This window comes from Lutjanus erythropterus, chromosome 17 (assembly GCF_056507025.1).
Source record: "Lutjanus erythropterus isolate fLutEry1 chromosome 17, fLutEry1.hap2, whole genome shotgun sequence".
NCBI classification, from domain to species: domain Eukaryota; kingdom Metazoa; phylum Chordata; class Actinopteri; order Lutjaniformes; family Lutjanidae; genus Lutjanus; species Lutjanus erythropterus.
Window position 1 is genome coordinate 30,404,197 of NC_139333.1, and position 23,219 is coordinate 30,427,415.

The 23,219-nt window shown below is 40.2% G+C and overlaps 2 protein-coding genes across 2 annotated transcripts in view; both read right to left on the minus strand.

Moving 5' to 3' along the window:
* fmn2b (formin 2b) overlaps positions 1-6,129 on the minus strand; it is a 37,299-nt gene extending 31,170 nt beyond the window's left edge. The window contains exon 1 of the mRNA XM_084741432.1: positions 4,251-6,129. Coding sequence (XP_084597558.1) covers positions 4,251-5,878 — 1,628 coding nt within the window. The 5' untranslated portion in view covers positions 5,879-6,129. The remainder of the gene's footprint in view (positions 1-4,250) is intronic.
* Positions 6,130-16,571: 10,442 nt separating this feature from the next.
* On the minus strand, positions 16,572-21,331 carry chrm3b (cholinergic receptor, muscarinic 3b). The gene is made up of 5 exons (XM_084740523.1): positions 21,244-21,331; positions 20,918-21,090; positions 19,157-19,452; positions 17,883-18,598; positions 16,572-17,770 (listed from the first exon to the last, which is right to left on the minus strand). The coding sequence occupies exons 1-5, from the start codon at positions 21,329-21,331 to the stop codon at positions 17,262-17,264; spliced, it is 1,782 nt and encodes a 593-aa protein (XP_084596649.1). The 3' UTR covers positions 16,572-17,261.
* Positions 21,332-23,219: the final 1,888 nt, after the last annotated feature.

Consider the following 23,219-nt stretch of genomic DNA (forward strand, 5'->3'; position numbering starts at 1 on the left):
TACAGTAATATAACTTGATTACTTTCTGATACCTCAGTATAAAATATGGTGAAATTGTTTAGCCTAATATAGTGTTTTGAGGCCTGCAACTAATGATTACTTTCATTGATTAATCGGTTGATTATTTTCTCCATTAATCAGTTAGTTGTTTGGTCCATGAAATGTCAGAAAATGGCGAAAAATGTTTTTTTTTTGTCCACAACTCAGAGATATTCAGTTTACTGTCAGAGAGGAGTAAAAGAAAAAAAAAAAAAAACACAATATAATCAGAGAATTTTGACTTTTCTTTCTTTAAAAATGACTTAAACCAATTAATCGCCTATTAAAATAGTTGGTGATTAATTTAATAACTGATAAATCATTACAGTGTTTTATGTTGGTTATTAGGTTTATTAATTTGACTAGCTGCTCCTTCCTTTTTTGTGCACAGTTTATTGACTGACTGATTGACTGATTCAAAGACAAAAAAAAAAAATTCACTAGAGTCCATGCTAATGAATTGACAGCTGTGTGTCACTGTGCATGATAGGATACTGTTCTTTATTTTGAAACTGTAATCTTACTGATAATCCACATTTTTACTAAATGTATCTGTAGTCTGATTACATCTTTTTTTTTATCTGTAACTGTAATGGAATACAGTTCCTTTTTCGGTTCAAGATTATGTAATCAGTTACATGTAATCTGTTACTCCCCAAGGCTCCTTATAACAAGAAACTTTACTTGTCATGTCTTTCTGGTGTGTTAGTAATACCCTGCCATAGCTAACCCATCTAAAGATCATGCATACTTTTATTGCTGTCAGAGGTATATTAATATTGTTTGCTTAATGCAGCTGAAATGGACATTGATTTGAAAAGCACGCTCTGCATTTTCACACAATGAAAATACTTCAACAACAAGAAACGCAGGCATGACGCTAACTGTGAAGGATGTTTTGTCTTTGCAAGTTCACTTTAATAATGTATGAGATTAATGAAAACTAATGGCTATATGTCAGGAGAGTAGAAATGTGAAACATTAAAACTAAAGCTTCATCTATCTGTTAAAGTGATGTCTTATTGTCGTTCAGACAGAGGTTTCTTTTGGCTTCATTCAGTCCTGACCGCACATCTACAGACAGAACTGCACGCTCGCACAGTATTCTCTCTCAGGCTGCATCACTGATGGATATGGAAACTTATTTTGCTGCTGAGGCATTAATTAATGACTGAGCGAGACGCTCTGATCTTCCCCGCTTGTCACAGTGAATCCACTGAATTCACTTCAACTCAGTTTCATCATTTAATGTTATTAGAGAGTGAATCTTGCTGTGGGTTTTAAAATATCCAACAGTGACCAAACACTGAGAGACAGCACTCATTCAGACATGAGACTAATATGTTAAAATTACCAGCAGATTAACATGAAGGGGTGCAGGTCTGAATGTCTGGTACATTGGCTAACTCATGTAAAAACACTAGTAATGTATTTCTATCAATGAATGCCTTTACCTGTGCATTATTATGTGATTTAATATTTTGGTTTTGAGCCTTTTCCTGTTTTTGAACATAGTATTCATATCCCTGTGTATATGATCATGACAGTATCCAGGTTTCTGATCGTCTTCCTGCAGGTGTATCCAATATCAGCCGCTATGAAGCAGGTCAGAGACCAGTGGAAGGTGTTTACATCATGTAGTGTCTTCTAGCAAAGATCTACAGGCAGCATATATAGTTTTCTCAAACACAGCATAAGGTCTTTTCCAGGTTTCTGAAACAGTGATAAGCTGTTGACATAGCTTTCATAGCTTTGGGTATTATTTCAGTAATAATATTATACTCAGGAGGTAAGTGTTGAGAATCCATACATTGTGTTCACAGCTAAGTCAGACTTCCCAGATAGTTCACCTTCATGCTGATTGAAGGTCAGGTTCAGTTTTTTAGTCTTGCGTGTGCACACCATCACACACACAGTTCAGACAGTGTGCATGCGCATGCGACTGTGGCTCCACACTAAGGATCTACAGTGAAGATTCAGACTAAAAACATGGTGTGGATGATGTGTTTCAAGTCAACTTTGCATGTCTGGTCTTTAAGAGACTTGGTTCACACCAGACGAGCAGTATGGTGGTTGTTTTTTCATTTGAAAACTGGTCACCATTGACTTCCATTGTTTGGGAGATTCTGCAACACTGTTTTCCTGTGAAACTCCAGCAGTGTTTTGTGAACTAAAAAACTAAACCTGACCTTTAATCAGCATGAGAATAGATAATGACTGAATTTTTATTTTCAGGTGAACCTTTGACCAAGAAGTTGATGTGTAAACAGTGATGGATTATGATTATATCATTTTACCAATATATAGATTTGTATATATAGACTTACATGGAGGTTTGTTTACAACCTGTCTGATCACCAAACTCATCATGCTTCTTGCCGTGCCTCATTTTGTTTTAGAAACATCACATTCCAGACCTCAACAACAGACCTGGTGAGTATTTACCAACAGGACTGATACCCACAATGAGGACCAAATTGTAGAGAACTGGAATTATCCTTAAAACATCTAACAAGCTGAATCAACTTTATCTGCAGCCCTGATTGGCATCACCTGATAATGGTTAAAACCAGTTTAAGTTTATGTTAAAAGCACAGTATCATGTGTAGATGTGTATTGCTGCCAGGCCAGAAAAAGTAAATTCGATCATGTTATAATGTGAAGTTATAACAAGATATTTTCCTTGTTATAACAAGGATGTTCACATTGTTATAACGTGTTATAACAAGAAACTTCATATTATAACAATGTACTTTTTATATTGTTATGATGTTAAATACTTCAAGTTATAATGAGATTATCAACATGTTCTCATCCCAACTCGTCACATAATTTGTCACCCCTTGCACCTGATATTAAGCACAAGCTACCCTCGTCTTTTAGTCTTTTAACACTAAAATGGTCGCAGATTAGTTAGGTTTGGGATAAGATGTTGTGTACATCATGTGAAGCCAGTAAATCAGCTCACACAATAAAGGTCATATAACATGACAACACAGGTGCCTTTCAACTTTTAATGTTTTGGTGTCACATGGGACATGAAGTTCAGTCTCCTGGGTGAAACTCCTGTGTTTGTTTGAGACATCCATCCAATCCCAGTCTCCACTTTAACACTTTCTTGACTTTAACAACAACATATGCACAATTCATTGCACAATTCAAATGGAACCAAATAATAATTTGGCTCTTGTCATAGACAACTGTTCATATTTTTTCTGATGTTAGGTCACCGGAAGGGGAGGGACTTTAGCTCTCTATAATAAGTCAACAGCGTGGGACACCATAGTTGTGGATGGGTGCTGTCTGTGTTTGTATGAGTCGCTGAGAGGTGCTGACAAATCATCTGTATCTGACGAGTTGGGAATGAGGCCAGGTGTGAGCATTTATTGTTGTAACATAAAACTTTTCATGTTACTGTCATGGTTTGGAGATTTTTGTTAGTCATTTCCTGTTTTGTTTTATTTTTGTCTTCCCTCTTGTTTCTCTGACTTTACTTCCTATCTTAATCCTTTTTGATTACCCTTTGTTTCACCTGTGTCTATTTAGTCCTTGTGTTTCTCTGTTTTGTGGTCAACCTTTTGTGTCAGTCCCATGCGCTTTAGATTTCTGCCTTATTTTTTGGACTTTGCATTTGTTTTATGGACTTTTGTGTTCCACTTTTGCCTTCTTTGGATTTGTTTGCATTTTTTGGATTTGTCTTTGGTTCAGGCCAGCCAGTCTCGTCTTTTGTTATTAAAATACATTTGAACTGCTTACATTTTGCCTCTGTCTGCATTTCTGGGGGAGGGAGTAAAGATGCAGAAACAAGAACTACCAAATAAAACAGGAAATAACTAACAAAAAACCCAAACCATGAGTTATAATATGGTTTCAGTCTTGTGACCCCTCTTTTTTGAATATGATTACTGGATTTTGGGTTTATCACTCCACAGGGAATCCCATTTAAGCATGACCTCATTTTCCAAATAAGTTACTATGTTATAACATGCAACATTTCATGTTATAGCAAGATAAACAGTATATTGTTATGATAAAGATGTATGTTATAATAACATGAAAATATGTTGTTAGAACAGTAAACTTTTAATATTATAACTTGATACTGATCCGCTTTTCTTTTTCAGGTGTGGCAGCAATACACATCCTGGCAAAGGTAAAATAGAAGCAAAGGTTTGAATATTCTAATGAACATGCTGTGATGCCACAGATACCTGTGGAGGGTGTGGTGTCCCCTGCGTGGGGACAGGGGGCTGTGTGATGGGGACAGGGCCGGGGACTGTCCCGGGGAGCTGAGCTGTCTGGTGGTGGTCTTGATGTAGGAGGGGAAGATGGGAGGGTAGGGTTTCACCACGGGGCTGGAGGAGGAGGATGAGTGGGTGGACCTGAGGAGCCGTTTGGCCAATGTGGGGCTCTCCTGGGGGGGCAGCGGGCTGAAGGACACACTGCTCCTCCTGACCTCCTCCTGCTGAGCGGAGGGGGAGGCGCCGGCCGCAGCAGAGTGGCTGGACCCGGCACTTAGGCAGTCCTCGAGGGACTCGGCACTGGTGGCTGAACCCAGCTGACCCTCGCCCTCGTCGAACACGGTCCCTGAGCTCGGCCCCTCTGTGGGCTCAGCGGGTGGAGGACTGAGCTCATCCACCTCGGGTTCAGTCTCATCCTCCTGCCGGGTTTCACCTCCTGCTTCCCCCTCCTCCCCTGGGGTTCTCCCAATACTGTCAACTGTGAGATCAGGGAAGCTGTTACCACTGGTTGCCGTGGTGACCGGGCTGACTGCTGCCCCCCCTGTAGTCGCCATGGTGACGGCTGTAAGAGGGGGCTGCTGCAGCCAAGCATGCTGCTCTTTTGTGCCTGTGGCAACACAAAGAGAAGCTTCTCTCTCCTTCTCCCTCTGCCCCTTCCCATTTAGCTCCGGATGCTCCACCTCCTCCTCCTCCTTCTCCTCCTTCTCTTCCTTCTCCTCCCTCCTCTCTTGCACCTCTGTTTGGAAGGGGAGGTGCAGCGTTGACGGTGGCTGGTCCATGTGCTTGACAGAGCTGGATAGAGTCCCCGTCTCTAGGAACGACAGGGCGTCTGACCCCAGCTCTAATTCAGGGGTCAGGTCAAGCATCTCAGGAGGAGTTAATTTAACTCCCCCGTTGCTCTGCTTCCTCCCCTCTTCTCCTCCCCAGCTCAAATCCTTCTCTCCCCCGTTTGGTGCTTCCATGATCGAGTTAACCCCCCCATGCTGCTGGTGCTGCAGCCTGATAGCGAGCTGGATGTCTGCGAGCAGATCCTCGTGGTCAGCCGCTGAGTGGAAGCTGTAGATGTCGGTGTCTGACCCCGAGCTCCCTCCCTTCTGCCCTCCTTCCTCTGCGGGAGACGTCGCTGCTGTGGAGGCTTTCCGTTGCACCTCCTGCCTCTTCTCTCCTCCAGCTCTGTCTCCATCCTTCCTCCCCTGCTCAGCTTTCTTTTTCTTCTCGGGAAAAGCAGCCTCTGTGTCCGACTGTCCCAGCTCGTCCGCAGACATTTCAGGTGTTTTTGTATCCAGCTCATCATGTTGGGATGCTAACACGTCCTCCTTTGAGCCTGTCACCGATGAACACACGTCTCCTTTCCCTTTCAGGTTGCCCTTTCTCTTCCGGATGGAGAAAACAGAGGACTTGGACTCGGATTTGTTTTTCTTCCCTCCTCCTCCTCCGCTGCTGCCTGCTCCTTTACCTCCATGCTTACCCTGCTTCTTTCCTCCCTTTTTTGTCGTGTCCCCTCCTCCCTCTCTCCATCCTTCATCCAGTGAAGGGTAGCTTCCATTACCCGACGCTGCTGCTGCAGCTTTCCTCTGCTTCGCCTCCTGGTTGCCCATGTTGATGGAGAGTGACCTGAGCCTCTCAGGTCATGCCTGGGAGAGCTCCCTCCTGCCTGGGGGAGCCTTTAGATGCCTGTGGTGAAGAAGGTAGAAGCGTTTTAGGCTAATCTGTGGATGCACGTCTGGTGGAGGAGGAGGAGGAGCTGCTGCTGATGGTGTTTTTTTTCCCCCCACCAGCTCTCTTGTGCAATGATCTTCCTCGTTGTTTTCCGGTGACGAAGGCTGGCGTGGCAGTGATGTTGACGCTGATGCAAGAGAGAGATACAGCTACCCCTTTCCTCCTCCCCTTTCTCTCTCTCCCTGTCTTACCCTCCCCCTCCTCCCCCTCCTCCTCGTCCTCCTCCTCCTCCTCCTCTCCATCTGCTGAAAGGAGTGACGCAGGCACTGCATGCTCAGTGGAGAGCTGAGAGGGAGGCAGACTGGGAGAGATGGAGAGCAACTGGGATGTGGAAACACAGCCAAGCCTGCTGGCAAAAAGGGTAAAAATACTTGAGAGGAATAAAGATGCTGAAACTGGAGGTGCAGGGGACAGAAATATACACCCTTCTGTGCAGACTCCTGCCTACATTACCCATAGTGCTAAGTGTGGGCAAGGCTTCAATAAAGGGACCTCTTATGCAGCTCTCCATCACTGCAGGAAACTGGTTTTCAAAAGCATTTTCTGTTTAACAGTTAAAACTGGCACCGCAACATTTAATCGATAATTAATCAACTGTTAAATCAATTGCCAACTATTTTGGTAAGCGATTAATCAGTTTGAATCATTTTTAGAGAAAAAATGTCAAAATTCTCTGATTTCAGCTTTTTGGATGTGAATATTTTCTGGTTTCTTTACTCCTCTCTGATATTAAACTGAATATCTTTGGGTTGGGGACAAAACAAGACATTTGAGGACGTCATCTTGGACTTTGATCAACATTTTTCACCATTTTCTCACATGTTATGGACCAAACAACTCTTAATTGAATAATCAAGGAACTAATCAGCTGATTAGTCAACTGTAATTAGCATATATACATATTTGATAGTTTAATTATCTACAAAAATGGTTGTAAACTCAGTTTCTTGTTCAAATCACAGAACGTTATGCTTTTGCCTGATCATGTGATCACTTGCATGCGTGCATGCAGCGGCATCACCAGGGATTTTGGGCCCCATGAACAGATATCACATTGGGCCACAAGCCACGCCAACCCTGTGCTATTGCTGTACACATGATAATATATCCTTTAATATAATACTATTTGTAATAATATCATAAGAAAAATTTCAGTTGCTACTATTTTGTTGACTTAAATTTAACTGCATGCATCACAGAAACAAATAATAATCCTGCAGAATACTGACCTAAATTCCTTCAGTGTGTATCACCACTACTAATATCAAGTAAATGATTTCAGTCCGCATCAAGCTATTACTAATAATACCTTGATGCAGACTGAAATCATTTAGTATTATTTTAATTGGCTGTGACTCAGACTCAGTGACTGAGTGTGAGTGACAGCCAATTGCTTCAAACTGTCCAGCATCCAGTACAGACTGCAGGCTGTTTTTGTTTCAAATTATAATCATTATCATTACTTTTTTTTCATAATAATACACAAATAAATTGCCACAGAACTCCTGTAATTATGCCAAGTGACACGTGATTCAACACAACGCTGCTCACCTCCTGCAGCTGAGAGTAGGACAGGTTCATTTGGGGGACAGGGACACAGGGCTGCTGAGGATGAAGCTGAATCTGCATCTGTGGGACCTGGCATCAGGGACAGCATCAATAGTTTCATAGAGGTTTTCCTGCATTGATTAAATATCAGCGAAAAGAGAAGTGAGATGTAAACATTTCTGTGATAATATGAAGTAACTAATGTTAGAGTAGCAACAGTAGCTCATTACACTGTGGCCAAAACTGACCACTCACAGACTCAACCAGCTTTCTTTTTGAAGAATATGGTGACGTACTGTTGCCCTGTCTTACCACACCAGATCACACCACACCTGACCAGATCAGACCAAACCACAAACAAGAAAATGAAAATAAACTATTAGTTTTTTTTAGAACATTGTAAATAAAATGCTCCATTTAAGATGATAGGTTAAAAATGAAAGATTGAAGATTGCTTATATGACGTCAACAAACAGCAACAGGGAACAGAGTTATTGTTCCAACTTGAGGGGGCGTTCACAGTTGGGAAATCAATTTGTCCATTATTCCCACACCACATGAATACATTATACAAGCAGGAATTATAGCCTACATAGCTGATTTGATCAGAATATTACAAAACAAAATTACTGATCCACTAATTCATGTAAACTCAACTTTTATTTAATTTAATTCAGATCTCAAGCAGTGTCATAAGACAACCCTTGTTTTAGTTTGTTCATATTACTTTGGTCTGCTGAACACAAAACGGCAGCAATTTTCTGTGTTTTTACTAGCTCATTATTGTACACACAATTTAATAAAAATGAGCCAAAGCAACATTTATTTTTGTGTAGGCACAGTATATTGGCAGACTTCCCAGCATGTATTGTGTGAGAGTCTTTTGTTTTTAATTTTCTGGGGGGAGTTTTAGCCTTTATTTGATTGGACAGCTTTAGACAGACAGGAAATGGGGGACAGGAGGGGAGGACATGCAGCAAAGGGCCACAGGCTGGAATCAAACCCATGGCTGCCGCTGAGGAGCCTGTGCACACGAGCAGGACATCCATGTGGGAGTTATAAGTCTTCTTTTTATAGTTTGAAGGAAACATAGATGTGTCTTTAATACACTGAAATAAGTCCTGGTTGGTTGTTTTCACAATACTGAAAAATCTGTGAACCATGAAAAAGTGTTGGATTGAAGTTCCTACCTTCTTACACAACAGTCTCACATATTGTCATTGTGCCGATATTGGACCAAGCAGCTCCAACAGGAGCAGCTGCACCTAAAATGTTCAGTTCACTTAACTCAAATAAGACTTTGAACCAGTTTTTCAATCTAAGTTCTGTTAACTTACATTTTTAAGTGGAACTAGACCAAAATTATTGAGAGTGTATGTTAAGAGTTTTGTGGGATTTAGAGTCATATATGTATATTCCTCATTGTGCGTTTTTCACTCTAATTTTTATTGAAGACAGCAGACAGAAAAATCAATCCAACCACAAGCTGTTGTGGAGTTTTCAATCACATTAGATGATCTTCCTCAGCAGAGGGAGTTTGACACAGTTGACACAGAAATGTTGATGTTACCGATTATTTTATGTATTTCTCATCCAGATTTACAATTTTTTATGTTATAGTTGATCAGTTTAAACTGATTTTTAGCCTAATTTCAAATTTTCCCATATCAAGATTGTATTTTATGTCAGGATTATATCATTTCAGCTGAGACAAAAGTGAACAGAAGGGTGACAGTTGAAACCAGTAAAAAATGACTAGTAATGTTCTACCTCATTTCCAAATTTCATATCTTAAAGTGATTGTAAACAAGCCAACAAACTCACGTTTTATCAAACTGAAAACTACAATTTAAGGATTTGTTTGACTTCAAAACTACTGAAATCATGTACAAAGCAAAAAAAATCAACCAAACAGTAAACATGATCTTAAAGGCCTGCATATGTTCAATAAACAATTGGTGAGGACAAAAGCAAAAATGCATTGTTTCACTGTCAAGGAGTTAACCTATGGAACAACTGTGACCTGACCTGACACAGGATGTGTGAGGTGCCTTGTTTGACTTGTTTTGTTTTGTTTATTTTTGTTTCCATGCCGTTTCTTTTTTCTCTTTCATTTTGTTTTGAATGTTTTTTTATGGTTTGACTTGAAAAGACAGATATTATTTATGATGTTAGAGATTTTGCAGAATATGTTCAGTTATTTTAATCTGTTTTGATTTCCTGCTAATTATTGATTTTATTTTAACATGGTCGGGAGAAAAAGATCCAAACAATAGTCACAAATACATAAACTCTTCTCATCATGAAAATACTGTACCAGTACTAAAGTACCAAATTAAAAATGGATCATGACATTACATCCAGACTGGTAATATTACATTTGAACAGCATTATTATGCAAATTCTTGTTCAAAAATATAGTTGAGAGTGCTTGAAAAATATGATTAGTGACCATTTGCATGTAAACATTAGTTTTACCTGGTTATTGTAGTCCATGAATATGATTTCTCCTATTAAATACACTGAGTCTGAAAAATGAGGCAGAGTTGAGAGTATAGATCCAAAAAGCCTCTTAACTTAACACTTCATGCTGTGAGTATGTTCAAATATCTGCGTGCATTGGTCAAAACTGAGATTACATATAATCCAAAAATCAAGATTGTCCAATATAATCCTGCAGTTCATAATGGTAATATGGACCATGAAACTGCACAACATTACTGCAAATCACAGTTCAACAAGCTGCATGTAGCACATAAGATTAAAGCTTAAAGACAGACTTTAAGAGCCTAAATCAGACTGGTAGAATTAAACTCATGCTTTTTTTATATGTATGTTTTGGGGGGTGTTTATGCCTTTAATATGTAGAACTGCTGAAGAGAAGACAGGAAAAGGAGAAAGAGAGGGGGGAATGACAGGCAGGAATCAAACCCACAGTCACTGTACACAGAGCTACCAGGCCACCAGAATTATCCATTTTTAATTGGGAAATAAGTGATAAATCAATTAATATTATTAATAATATTCACACACATCACATACACAGTTATACAGCGTAGTGAATCACTTTCTCTGCATCTGACCCATCAGGAGCAGTTGGCAGCTGCCCCACCAACAATAAATCAGCTGTAATACAGTTCTAAGCCAGAGGTTTGTCAGGGCAGCAGAAACTAACCTACATTAACTTACATGCTGTTGATAGTGAGGGAAAGTGGAGCACCCTGAGGAAAAACGTTTGAAGATGATAACATGTAGGCTATATCACCTGACACCCACTAGAGGTCACCAAAGTTTCAGAGGGGATCGTGAAGCCTTCTCAATTTTAAGGGCTGAAAGGAAACTTTTAAAACATAAAAATGGAGTGTATGTAAATATATGAGATGTGAGATATAAACGTAAAAAAATAAAAACTAAAAATAAAACTTTTCTTTGACTGGCGTGGCCCAAGTTAACATCAGATCAACTCCAACCAAAGCTGAAGCTGGCCAGAAGAAAAGCCAATACATTCTTCTGTCTATAATAGCCTTCAATGTTGTTCTTTGCTCTTCCTTCAATGAAGAAATACTATTCTGATATAACTGATGCTATCACAGTATCTATGCTAACCTCTTCAAGAGCCACCACTGTTCAAGGTGAGTCGTTTCCATGTCTGTGCACCTCAAACCACACATGTAGCTGCCAGTAGTCCCTCCCAGGACGCTGACTGGCTGCGCCACCTCTGCTGCAGACACAAACAGATAGCTTTGAGCCTGGCAAGATGGGTTCTAGCATGATCGCGAGATCTCATGATCTTGCAAATCCAGGTGCCTCGCAAGGTAAGGTCCAAGTGACTAATACAGGCATGGTATGAAGCCATTTCCCATACCATTTCTTTTACTTCAATTACTAATATATCCTACAGATTCTTACATTCCTGTGTTTATTTATTTTTATTTAAAAGACAAATAGTGCTACTAATCACAACACAACAGAGTGGGATCATAAAAATATAAAATCAAGCTTCTGTACTTTATTCTTTAAGTCCATAAAAAGAAATTGTACCTCTATTGTAACTGTTTTGACTAATTCAGCCTCAGCATTCCATCATGAAATTTTTTTATCATATTTTATGATGTAGTATTGAAGTAAATTAACCTTGTATAAAAAAATAAAGTAGGATACATACAAAAGAAAACAATGCATATTTAAAAATGCTCATCACCATCCACAGTCGGTCAAACTAAGATCCCGCCTCTCACTGGACAGATAACCCCGCTCCCCTCCTCTAGAAATGCCCCTGCATGGTGAACACCTGAACACAAGCTGCACAGAGACTTCACTCTCTGCTAAACAGCCTCGTACACAGTTAAAACAACCAAAGAGCTAAGAGAAAAATGGCCAAGCATCAGGGAGAAGAAAGCACTGAATTTGTCTTAAAAAGAAGCTTGTTAAGTATTTACAAATTAAAAACTGAAAAATACATAAAACAGACAGGGTTCATTCTGCACAAAGTTTATCAGTGATTCTGTACAGTTATTCTTATTCAGTACATAAAATATATCACTTAGTCAGTTTACTCAATGATAGAAAAGAGGTCCTAACTAAAAAGTTGGACACTAGCTGGATTGTATCACTGTATAGTCTTAACTTTGCCTTTACTTTGGAGAAATAAATTTTCCTCAAATCAAGTTTGTGACTATAGTGTAGACAAAGTAAATATTATTTTGAGTGACTGTTGTTAAATAAATATTTCAATCATTTTAAATACATACATAAAAACTACTTCTCTCTGGAATTATGAAGTTTACTGTGATATGGCTACATCCTTCATGAATGTCATGTGTGCAGAAGCATCAACTCTGCTCACATAGTAAAGTCAGTTTGACACCATCTCTTTGGCAGTTTAATAATAAAGCCACTTGAGGGAGTTGTTGCACCAAGCAGCAGCAGTATGACAGAATGCCAGAATCTTTTTCAGCAGTCATTGATAAATATGATAAAGAGTATACATTTAATTTTATTGCTCTTCAACTCATATACACGTGAACATCAATGAAAAAAAAAACATTTTGTACAGACATATGAATTAAAGGTGCCCTGTGGAGTTTTCTTGTGAACAAACAAAAGTTATGTTTGTGCTCAGTGTTACTCACCAAAATGCATTGTGTGCATCCTTGAGCTCTATCAGACAAATCCAGTGCATTTTCTTCTTCATAAAACATGCAGAAAGCAGATTTTTTTAAGCAATTTAAATCCTTCACTGTTTGCATCCATGTTTGCAAGTCAGCAGTCTTATTCTTTGCTGTCTTTGTTGGTGCATTGCACCATATTTTGGCTCATTACTGCCACCTGTTGGTCAGTAGGACCTCATCAGCAGAACTGAGTTTTCACTTGTAGGCTGTGCATGAAGGAGACAAACAAAACAGGAACTGAGTCATAGAAAAACAGCTCCATAGCGCTACAAGAGGTCTAAAACTCCACAGGGAACCTTTAATGCATTAATCAACACACAAGTGCATAGTACTTATTCTCTCACAGCAGTAGGTAACTCTTAGAAATGTTCTCATATCATTGTCAGTGGAAAACAGCAGAGGTGGTTGAAAGAGGACGTTGTGTTCAATTTCATCTGCCTAAACAAGGAACCTGGGTCCAGTTAATGAGTGTGTGAGAGAGTGATCGGGGTGTAATCATGCGTGCAGGAAACCTCAACAGAGCAACAAAACTGAAAGGACTTTATTTCACCTGTGGTTTCCATTGCACACAATTCTCTCTCTCTCTTTGATTAAAAACCTTGGATAGATCTGTGAATATTAAAGCTTCAGCTAACTACTGTAAAGTCCCACTGAGGGATGGTATTAAACATTCAGGGCTGCGTACCAGATACACAGAGCAAGAGCAAGAGGTCTGTGGAAACATGACCGGACTAAATTTATTAGTCCAGTCACTCACCCGAAACACAGCTTGGCCAGAATAAATCTTGTTTCTAATTACTTTGGTAATGTTTAGTCATAGTCAATTCTAAGTTCACCATCTTGATGTGCAATACACAATACCATGTCCCTTTTCTAGATGACATAATAAGTCTAACAGTTTTGAGTATGTAGTACATTCACTCAGGAAAATAAAATGTATTCATGAAAAGGCCATCATGTAGACTTGTAGACACAGCATGTCTGAATGTGCTACAGAAACATAATGCATCACCGACACAGAAGAGAAAATTGCTGTTTTCCTGAATTAGTAAGATTGCTTTCTCAAAATTCTGTCGTGTTTTTCTGAACACTAAGATAATTTTGAAAAAATAAAATCTGAATAAACAAGATCATTTTTGTGAAAAAAAAAAAGTTTTTCTGAATTAACAAGTCAATTTTCATGAAAAAATGCCGGTTGGTTTTTCTAAAGTAACAAGATAATCTTCATGAAAAAAAAAAAAACACCATCCTGCTCTGTTATTCTGAATCAGTGGAATACCTCCAGCAGGCTCTTCATACTGAAGACGGCACCAAATCCCAGAAGCAGCTTCCAGCATGTTCCAGTTGGCCAAGGTGGGGCTCTCATCCCGCTAAGCCTGTCCCAAACCCTCTAACACTGCGTTTCTCAGCCTCAAGACAGCCTCCAATGAGACCCAGGGGCCCAGGCAGAGCTCTTTGCCCCGAAACCTCATCTAAAGCCCCATAACATTGGGTCTCCAGCCCCGACTCACTCTCCATCCAGCTCCCAAGGCACATAATCCCCCCTCCTGGAATCTCAGGCCTCCAACCAAACCTGTTGGCCCACTCTTCAGCAGCCCCTCCTCACATAGCTGGCAATTGTTCGGGCCCTTGGTACTCCATTTGACACTTTGTGCCCCTGGCACTAGTCTGGCACTTTGCATCCTTCACCCTGTGCCTGTCTGGCCCACGGGAACATGCTGGAAGCTGATTATGGGATTTGAGGGAGCTGAAAGTGAGCCCTGAGCATGGAAATTCTGCTGGAAGCTTACCCACAGCTGGAGAGCTGGTGTTAAGGGTTTGGTGTCACAATTCTGAAAAAATACTTTTTTTGAAATTCAGAAAAACAGGGAACCCTTTTTTTTCATGTGAATGCATTATGCTTCCATAATGTGCTCTTTATAGACAACACAACACCAAATGAAAATTAACAAAACTACTAATCTAGTAATTAAGTAGACAATCTTTTACTTACTATCTCTGAATATTACAAAATGAAACTGCCAGCTGTGTTCCAAGCCTTCCAAGAGCTGACACACATCTGCACACATCATTTTATGTTAAGTATTATTTCTTGAATTCTAACCAACAGAAAAGAGAACTGTCAACTTCATTTGTACCTGTAAGCCCCCCACTGTGTGATTTACTATAAACTAGGGTTACATGGTGTAATAAAATTTGCCCAGTTTCTCCCCTTCCATTGGCAACTCACGATGTGCTTTGCTATATTTTGGCCATCAAAAGCACTGCTCCTGTTCCCGTGTTACTTTTAAATGTGCACCGGGCATTCACATTATTACACTCTCTAACATTTCTCAGATGAAAAGACAAAAGAGTCAGTGTCACACAGTGTTCACATTGTGTTCGCATTGCTGTGAGCTTCATTCAAATACTACAATACTGAATAATACTCATTCAATACAAATCACCTCACTCAGCCCAGGCATGAACCAGTTGGTGGTGTCTATACCTGAAAAATTCTCTCTATTTGTTCATTTCATCAAGTGTCTACATCACAGCCCCTGATCATAAAAATTAATGAACAGCTGTCTAAAACAGTTTCAACAAATAAGCTAGGTATACTAAATAAACTGACATCTGACTGTACATCATAGCTGACATCCAGGTTATCATTTATAACAAAGCAATATTTCAGTTAACATGGCTATCAAATCTTTAACAAGCATTATATATTATATTTGTATGAAAAATAAAGTTATGCCCAGTAGTTCAGTAACTAAAATGTCATTACCAAAAGTGTTACCTACTATTCTGAAAACAAAAAAGGCACAATGAAAACCATAAGCTGAGATCCAAATTGTCCTGGTAACATCAGTCTTCAAAACAAACAGAAGCTATGTTGCTTTAATTTTGGCAAAAAAAAAAACCCCACAAGGCTCTTAAATCCTTCAAAATGTTAACTTCCTTAACAACACCAAGCTATAATTGAATTTTTCTATTATTAGAGCAGAAAATAATTAAATACAGACTACTAGACACTTAGATTCAACTGGGCACATCATGTCTGTGACATGGTTTTGATTTGTCCTCCACAGAGCTTCTTGCTCCACCAGATATTGGTCATTTTACTTTGATTTTTTGTGCTTCTACCATTGGTGAGTAAGCTACGTAATTTCCTCTTTGTCTGTTTTTCCAATCTGAGTCTTTTATTTTGAAAATTGACCAGACTCTGTGCTGCTTCTACAGTATGTCTGACTTCCTGCTGGCTCAATCTGCTCTGTGCAGCTTGACACGGCATCTGTCAAAAACAGACTTGGTGTGTATTGTCCACGGAGCAGAGCGGAGAGCTGCTTCTGGCACATGGCGAGGCGCTTCTGGTGGAAGCACAAGCACTGTCTAAAATGACCGTGATCAGCTTCAGGGGCCGGGCACAGCTGGACTCAGTGGAATCAAGCAGTAAAACCCTGCTAGTCCCTCCTCCAGGCTATGTTTACTCGGTACACCCCAGAATACAAAATGTTAGAATAAACAACATGCTGAAACCTTTGCTGTTTGTCAAGCCTCATATGTACTTGGAGTAAAAACCATAGACTGTATAAAACATGGATGTAGTCTCTATGACCTCACCCATAAGTTTCTGAAGAGCCATAGTGAAGCTCTCAGTGCACCATCTTGGCAGTGCCTGACTCTGTCTAGCTCCTGGTTAATTAAAAATAGGTAAAGGGTGAAGCATGTTTGGAGCTGAAGCCAAACTAGCCACCTGTGACAGCTACCACTCATTACTCAAAGTGGGCATGCTCTTAATTATGCATAACTTAAGGCCTTACTTTAATTTAAACAGGTGAGTTATACAAAACCTCACCACCTGCATGAACGGGGAAATTAGCTATAGAGACAAAAACCACTGAGCCAGTCTCAAGTGGCCATTCCACAATGGTTTCACTTTTCAGCCCAGGTTAGTATAATTATGAAGTCCATCCAGAGGGTGGTGTCAGACTTAAGGCCTCCTTATCTCCCTCTGTATTGGTAAAATTTTATTTTCCTAATTAGATTGTTAGATATGTTTTCTGCAACTGACAAACTGACCTGATGGTGAAACTTGCAATGACTGCCTGGATAAATCAAAATGGTTTCGCATCTGGCAAGAATCTTCCTAGTAAATTCTCCTTGAACTTTAGATTTTGATAATTGTTGTGCCCAAATGTACATTGTGGCTTGAAAGCAAAGTTCACAGGTTCATGAGGACCATGAATATTCAAAGCAAACACTCCACAAATTCTTCTATGGTGTCATGGGCCAAAATGATGGCCAATATGAAATGAATGAGCTTGAGGGATCACCAGCTCATTAGCAGTTATGCTCTGGGACCATGAATCGTCAATCCATATGTGCTAGACCAGCCTTAGCTTGACAAAACTCCCTGTAAGGCAAGAATTACTTTTGGTAAGCAAATTCAGTTCAGGATCTCTCCCCTGAAATTTGAGTTCATATGCTGCATTCCAACTCTGAATATAGACTAGGAAATGTATCTTTAATAACAGATCCATCCAAAGAATTTGCCACTCTACATTGGATCTTTTTTCTTGAATGCCACAGCCTTCCTCTGTTGAAACTGTGGCTTATTCTTCTTTTGATTCCACTGGCACATCAAAATGTCCCTGAAAGTTGTCCGGAAGGTCTTGTTACACAGGGCATAGCACATGGGATTGACTGTGCTGTTAACATAACACAACCAATAGCCCAGTGCCCATAGAGTTTCTGGAATACAGTCCTGACAGAAAGTGTTGACCAACACCATGATGTTGTACGGTAACCATGTCGTGATAAAGGCAAACAGGATGGCGCTGAGTGTCCGTGCTGCTTTCTTCTCATTCGCCTTTTTTTCGTTCTTGCGCTTGTTGATCTCTGTCTTGGCCTTTGAGGCAAAGCGTTTGGCCATTGCTGCATCTTTCATGGTTATGGACGAAGGTGACTGGTCAGTGGGTGATGGGTTTGACTGTGACCCTTTTCGACTTTTGCCAGTTGATGGTTGTTTATCCTTGTTTTTCTTCCCCTTTTTAGATTTCTTACCATCTAGGCACCCAGATAGACAGATAGATAGTAGACATTATACATTATGTATGTTTGTATTACCTTGATATACATCATGCAAAAAAAAAGACCACTTAGTAGGGTTATGTCTAACCTGTTTGGCCTGCAGCCTCAGCTTCCTCCTCTGAACCTGATTGCTCCCCAACTTCATTGTTGTTGAAGCTGTCACAGCTGCTCTGCTCTGCCTCACCCACCGTGGTTGTCATGGTGTTGACGGACCTCTTGGATGCATGGCGACCTGGCAACAGTGAAGAAAACTGGAAGCAAAATGCACCACACCTCCCTCTGCCTCCCATTCCTCCTGGTATGCTGGCATTGTCCTTGTTGTTCTTTTCTGAAGCCAGCTGATTTAGTTCATAGCTGCTGCTGCTTTGAGAGCTCATTTGGCGTTGCATGGTTGACGAATCTTTCTGACTGTTAGTTGCACCTTCTCCGCCAGCTTTTCCACTACCACCTCCTTGATTCTGAGCCTGACTTGGCTTGTTGCCTGCGCCAGATCCCTTGAGACCTTGTACATCTTTTGCACGCTTCTCTGTCTCCTGATAGATCTTCCAAAACAGGATTGCCATAATAGTTACTGGCAAGTAGAATGCAGCAATAGCAGTGCAGAATGTAATGATGGGCTCAGACAGAAACTGGATGTAGCACTCATTAGGTTGGACTGTCCGCTCACCAACAATGTACTGCCAGAACAAGATGGCTGGAGCCCAAAGAATGAAAGAGATGGACCAGGCTAATCCAATCATGGTCATGGCCCGCTTGGTTGTACGCTTAGCCCGGTAGGTCAAAGGTCTGGTCACAGAGAAATACCTAAGAGACCCAGCAAAAAGGAGCAATATACAGAGTAAATGTAACTGTGTTGTGCATTTCTATCCACAACATTGTCTTTCTAAACAGCTGCATGTTCACACTCCCATCGTATCAAGTAAGGCAGCTTTATCTGTGCCCCTGTGGTTAAAAATATGACCCACTACACCTACCACTAGGCCTACTCCACCAACGTCATTTCTAGTGGCACCCTTCAATTTTTGTTTTGATGTGTCGTTAAAGTCAGATGATGCACTGTAGCATTAAGAGCAAGAAAGTCAACATATGGTGGAGGTGGGATGGATAGATGGGTCAAACAGACGGGACTTTCACCCAAGAGACGGGTTTGTGACCCATGTGAAGCACATACATCAGTTATGTGTCCTACGTAAGTTATGTTATATAACATTATGTATGTTAATTTGCCTAAGTAACATACTAGAAAAGTTAAGTAATCAGAATAATCACATTTAACAAACTAATCAGCATCCATAGGTGTCAAAAAATTTAAATTCAGGTACTATGTTAATCAACAAAAACAACAAACAAACATTCTGCTACCTGTCAAAGCTGATGACAAGCAGGTTCATGACTGAGGCGTTACTGGCAACGTAGTCTATGGCAAGCCACAAGTCGCAGACAACTGGCCCCAGGGCCCACTGGTCCATGATGATGTAGGTGGTATAAAGGTTCATTGACAGCGTGCCAATCGTCAGGTCAGCAAATGCCAGGCTGAGCAGGTAGTAATTGTTCACAGTCTTCAGTGCCTTATTGATCTTGAATGACACCAACACCAAGATGTTGCCGACAACAGTGACAAGAGAAAGAGATCCAGTGAGGAAGACAATAATGATGACCTGAAGATGAAGAAATAAGAGGACAAAGAACCAAAGACGGTGGTTAAATGCATTGACACTCTTACTGATTTCCACAGAATGACTCAAAATCTCAAAAGAAAATCCTATTGTTAACACCAACAAAGTTAAATTATCTAGATTTCTTGGGAATACATTCTTTTGGGGATTTAGGTCAACTGACTCACTTCAATACAGAAACACCATTGTGCATAAGACAATGGGCAGCACACTTCTGTTGGTGACTGAGAGGACAGTGCAGACAGGCAAAGTGCAGTGATATGTTTCATGACTAGCATACAAACAGCTAAGCGAAGTTCATAAATTATATGCCTATTTACAAATCTCATAGCCCCAACTGACTGACATTTTACAGTGCATTACTTTTGCTGGCGAGAAGTTTTAATGTTGTGTTACAGAGTTTGGGGAGGGGAACACTTTTCTTCCATCGCTTTCTCTACCTCCTTGTCTTGTATGTGTCGCCTCTTGTTATGCAGTCATATACAGCTGTTATCTCATTGGCTGTGCTTTGAAGCATTAGCAGCAGCCTGTGCCAAAGTGAAATAATCTGAACTTTAAGCGCAGCAGGCCATGCCAACGGTAGTACCTCCACTTAGTTGGGTGCAGCTGTTCTCCCCGTAGGAAAACAATGACAAAGCCAGGGCAAAGTTTACCAGTGATCATCTGTGGGCACCTTTTTAGAGTTCTAATTTAAACCATGTCAGAGCACAGCAACTGCTACTTTACTTGTAGCTAATGATATTGACAGGGCAATGGAAATTAAATAACATTCTATTACAGCATTATTTTTAAAACCATCCTTTTTAGGCAATGATTTCATGACTGAAGTAACAATAGCGGTCTGACAAGGGTCTATTCTAAAGGTTAAAAGGTCTATAAAGGTTAAAAAGTAACTAATGTCTGTTTCTCACACTGAAACTGACATTTTTATGCAGATGATACTCATATTACAACTTGCTCTTATAAAACAGGAACTTATTTAAATGAAAGTGGATGGATGGACAACTATAATTTAAACAGACTTATGGAGGAACTCGCATAGAAAAAATCAAGTCATTAATTAAATTAGACAAGTCTCATAGCTTTCCGTAGATGCAAAGTTTATCTTGGAACACCAACTATAAACGACAAATGAGCCATGAATTCCCTGGAGCTTTGGACCAGCCATGTGAAGAATACAGCCAAATGTTTGTCTGGCAGTTAGAATTGTTTGCTACGGAAGCCACAGCATTTACACAGCAAGGCCACAAAACTAACTTACTGGCTCTGCTCTGGAGTGCTTTCAACCTGCAGTTGACACATGTCTCATGTCTGCATATTTAGGTGGCAATAACTGCAGCGATCGAACTGAGGTATCAATTACTACATGTCATAAAAGCAGTACAACTGATGCAATGAAACAGGAGTAGAAAGTAGAACTGCTGTTAAAATCACAGCTGATTGTTACCTGCCAGACAGTATGTCCTCCCAATGGGTCAAAGTCTTCTGCTGGCAGCATTAAAGTCCCATTGACTGGTGAATCAGTGAAGTTTCCTCCTTGCCTTGAAACATGACTGACATTCTGTTGCTTCCACCCTCCAACGCTGTCAGATAATATGGCCAACTCCTGGTAAGAGCCACCTGAAGACGTGGAGAAGCAAGCATTTGACTTCCTGTCTTCCACTTACATATCCTTGTGAATGTTTTTAAGAATATACTTTAAAATGTGCACAAAACTTTACAATATCTGCATTACTTCACCGCTATAAAGATACTCAGTGCTGTCGACAGTACCTAAGCTGGCAGGCTCGGCTTTCATATCAGCACCAGGAGAACTGTTGCTAAGGAAGCGGAGAGAATCAGAGCTGGAGGTCAGGTTCATGATGACCAACGGACATCTGGAAGAAAAAGAGAAAATAGGTTATGGAAAGCAAAAATGACAGATTAAGATGTTTAATTTTTTTTTTTACAAAAGATTTGGGACAAAAATGTAGATGTAGCTGAAGTAATTTAAAGGTGAAGTTACTATTTCAATCAGTGGAGACGGCAGTTTTGATGAGTGTGTTAAACTGGAGCAAAAGACACTGTAGCCAAAGGCAAGTAAACTGTATATGTTAAACACTAATTACTGGCCAGTACAGGTTTTGATATTGTGACTTGCTCTTAGCACCCAGCTACAACCATCTGTTATGACCCCCAGCTGTAAGTATTGTATATTTCTGTGTGTTCTTGCATTAATTGTTTTTGGTGGAGTGTGACAGCTCTTGTTCTCTTTGAGGATCTGTGTCTGTGACGATTGGCTGACCACCAGTGATACAACCACTGCAGTTTGACTGATTCCTGAAGCCGGTCCCTATTTATGGTGTGTTCCATTGACCTAAGAGGTTGGAAGTCGAAGCTGGGAGTGGCGTCACACCTGAGGTGTAAGTTGGAAAAAACTTGCTGCTGTATTTTACACATAAAAACAGTGTAGCAGTATGTCAGCAGATGGTAGTGTGTGCACAATTGATTTAATGAAACAAAAGTGCTTATGAATAGCTTTTTTCATGTTGTTGTGTGGTGTAGCCATATTGGATTTTGAGGTCAGGGTTGGTGAGGGTCCCTTGACTTTTTGAGTCAAAATCCGACTTCAGGAAGTCTTCCCAGTTCAAATGGAATGGAACGCACCATTAGCTTCCAGGTTTTCGAGGGGATGCTGAAGGTTGCTGATTGACAGCAGTGCTGCAGTCCCCCTCATCCTCACAAATTTGTGTAACTCTGTGACTTTGTGTGTTGAGATCTGTGAGCCTAGATAAGGACAATGACTGTTGTTTGCTTTAGCTTGTTAGCTTTAGCCTCCCTGCTAAATACCATTGTTTGTGCTTAGACAGCTGTTTCTTGTGTTAACCTGTGAAGTTGCATATTATAGCCATAGGGGTGAACTGACATTTTTGTTAATAACATTTTTCTCCTGTTTTTCATTAACTTTGGAAGTTGGGTTTAATGAATGTCTTTGGTTTATTCTGTTGTTTGGTTAGGGTTTAGTTAGCATTTAAACCTAGGAGTAGAAATGTTTGAAGACCAAAAGACACATGAATAGCATGTTTACACATATATGCTTAAAGCCTGCAATGTAAGCACAGCAATACCTTTTAACACGTTTAGACCCACAGTTTATATAAATATTAAGCAGGCTGCAGTTATTCAGCATATATGAAAAGGTGGTGATGTCTCAATTAAATTTTTGCACCACCAATCCAGATCTAGGTTCTTTAATATTGATTATCTGCTGATACCTAAATGTTGATTAAATATGTATCTGATACATTGAAATAACAGCTGAAGCCTTCTAATAAGATATTTCTTCCTAAGATAGATAAGAGGTTCCCCAAGGTTCAGTGTTCAGACCACTGCTGTTCATTATACACATGCTTCCATTGTGTCACACAAACTTAGATGTAATTGTTATGCCAGTGAAACGCAACTGCACCTTTAGACCCAAACTTCCACCTGCCTCTTTCCTCTGTCACTCATCAACTGTCTGATAACATAAAGAACTGGATGACATCAAAACCAATCAAACTCAACAACAAAACTGTCACTTCACAGAGTTTATGATTCGATTCGGTGCATCGATGGGTGCTCCACTCCTCCACCACAGCAATAGTTTAATGTTACTATAGCAGTAATCATTCAATTTTGTGTTTCCAACATTTGATAATACCTTTGAATTTATTCTGCAGGGATGTGAAAGAAGTCACTGTACGTGTGGGTAACAAAGACTGCCATCA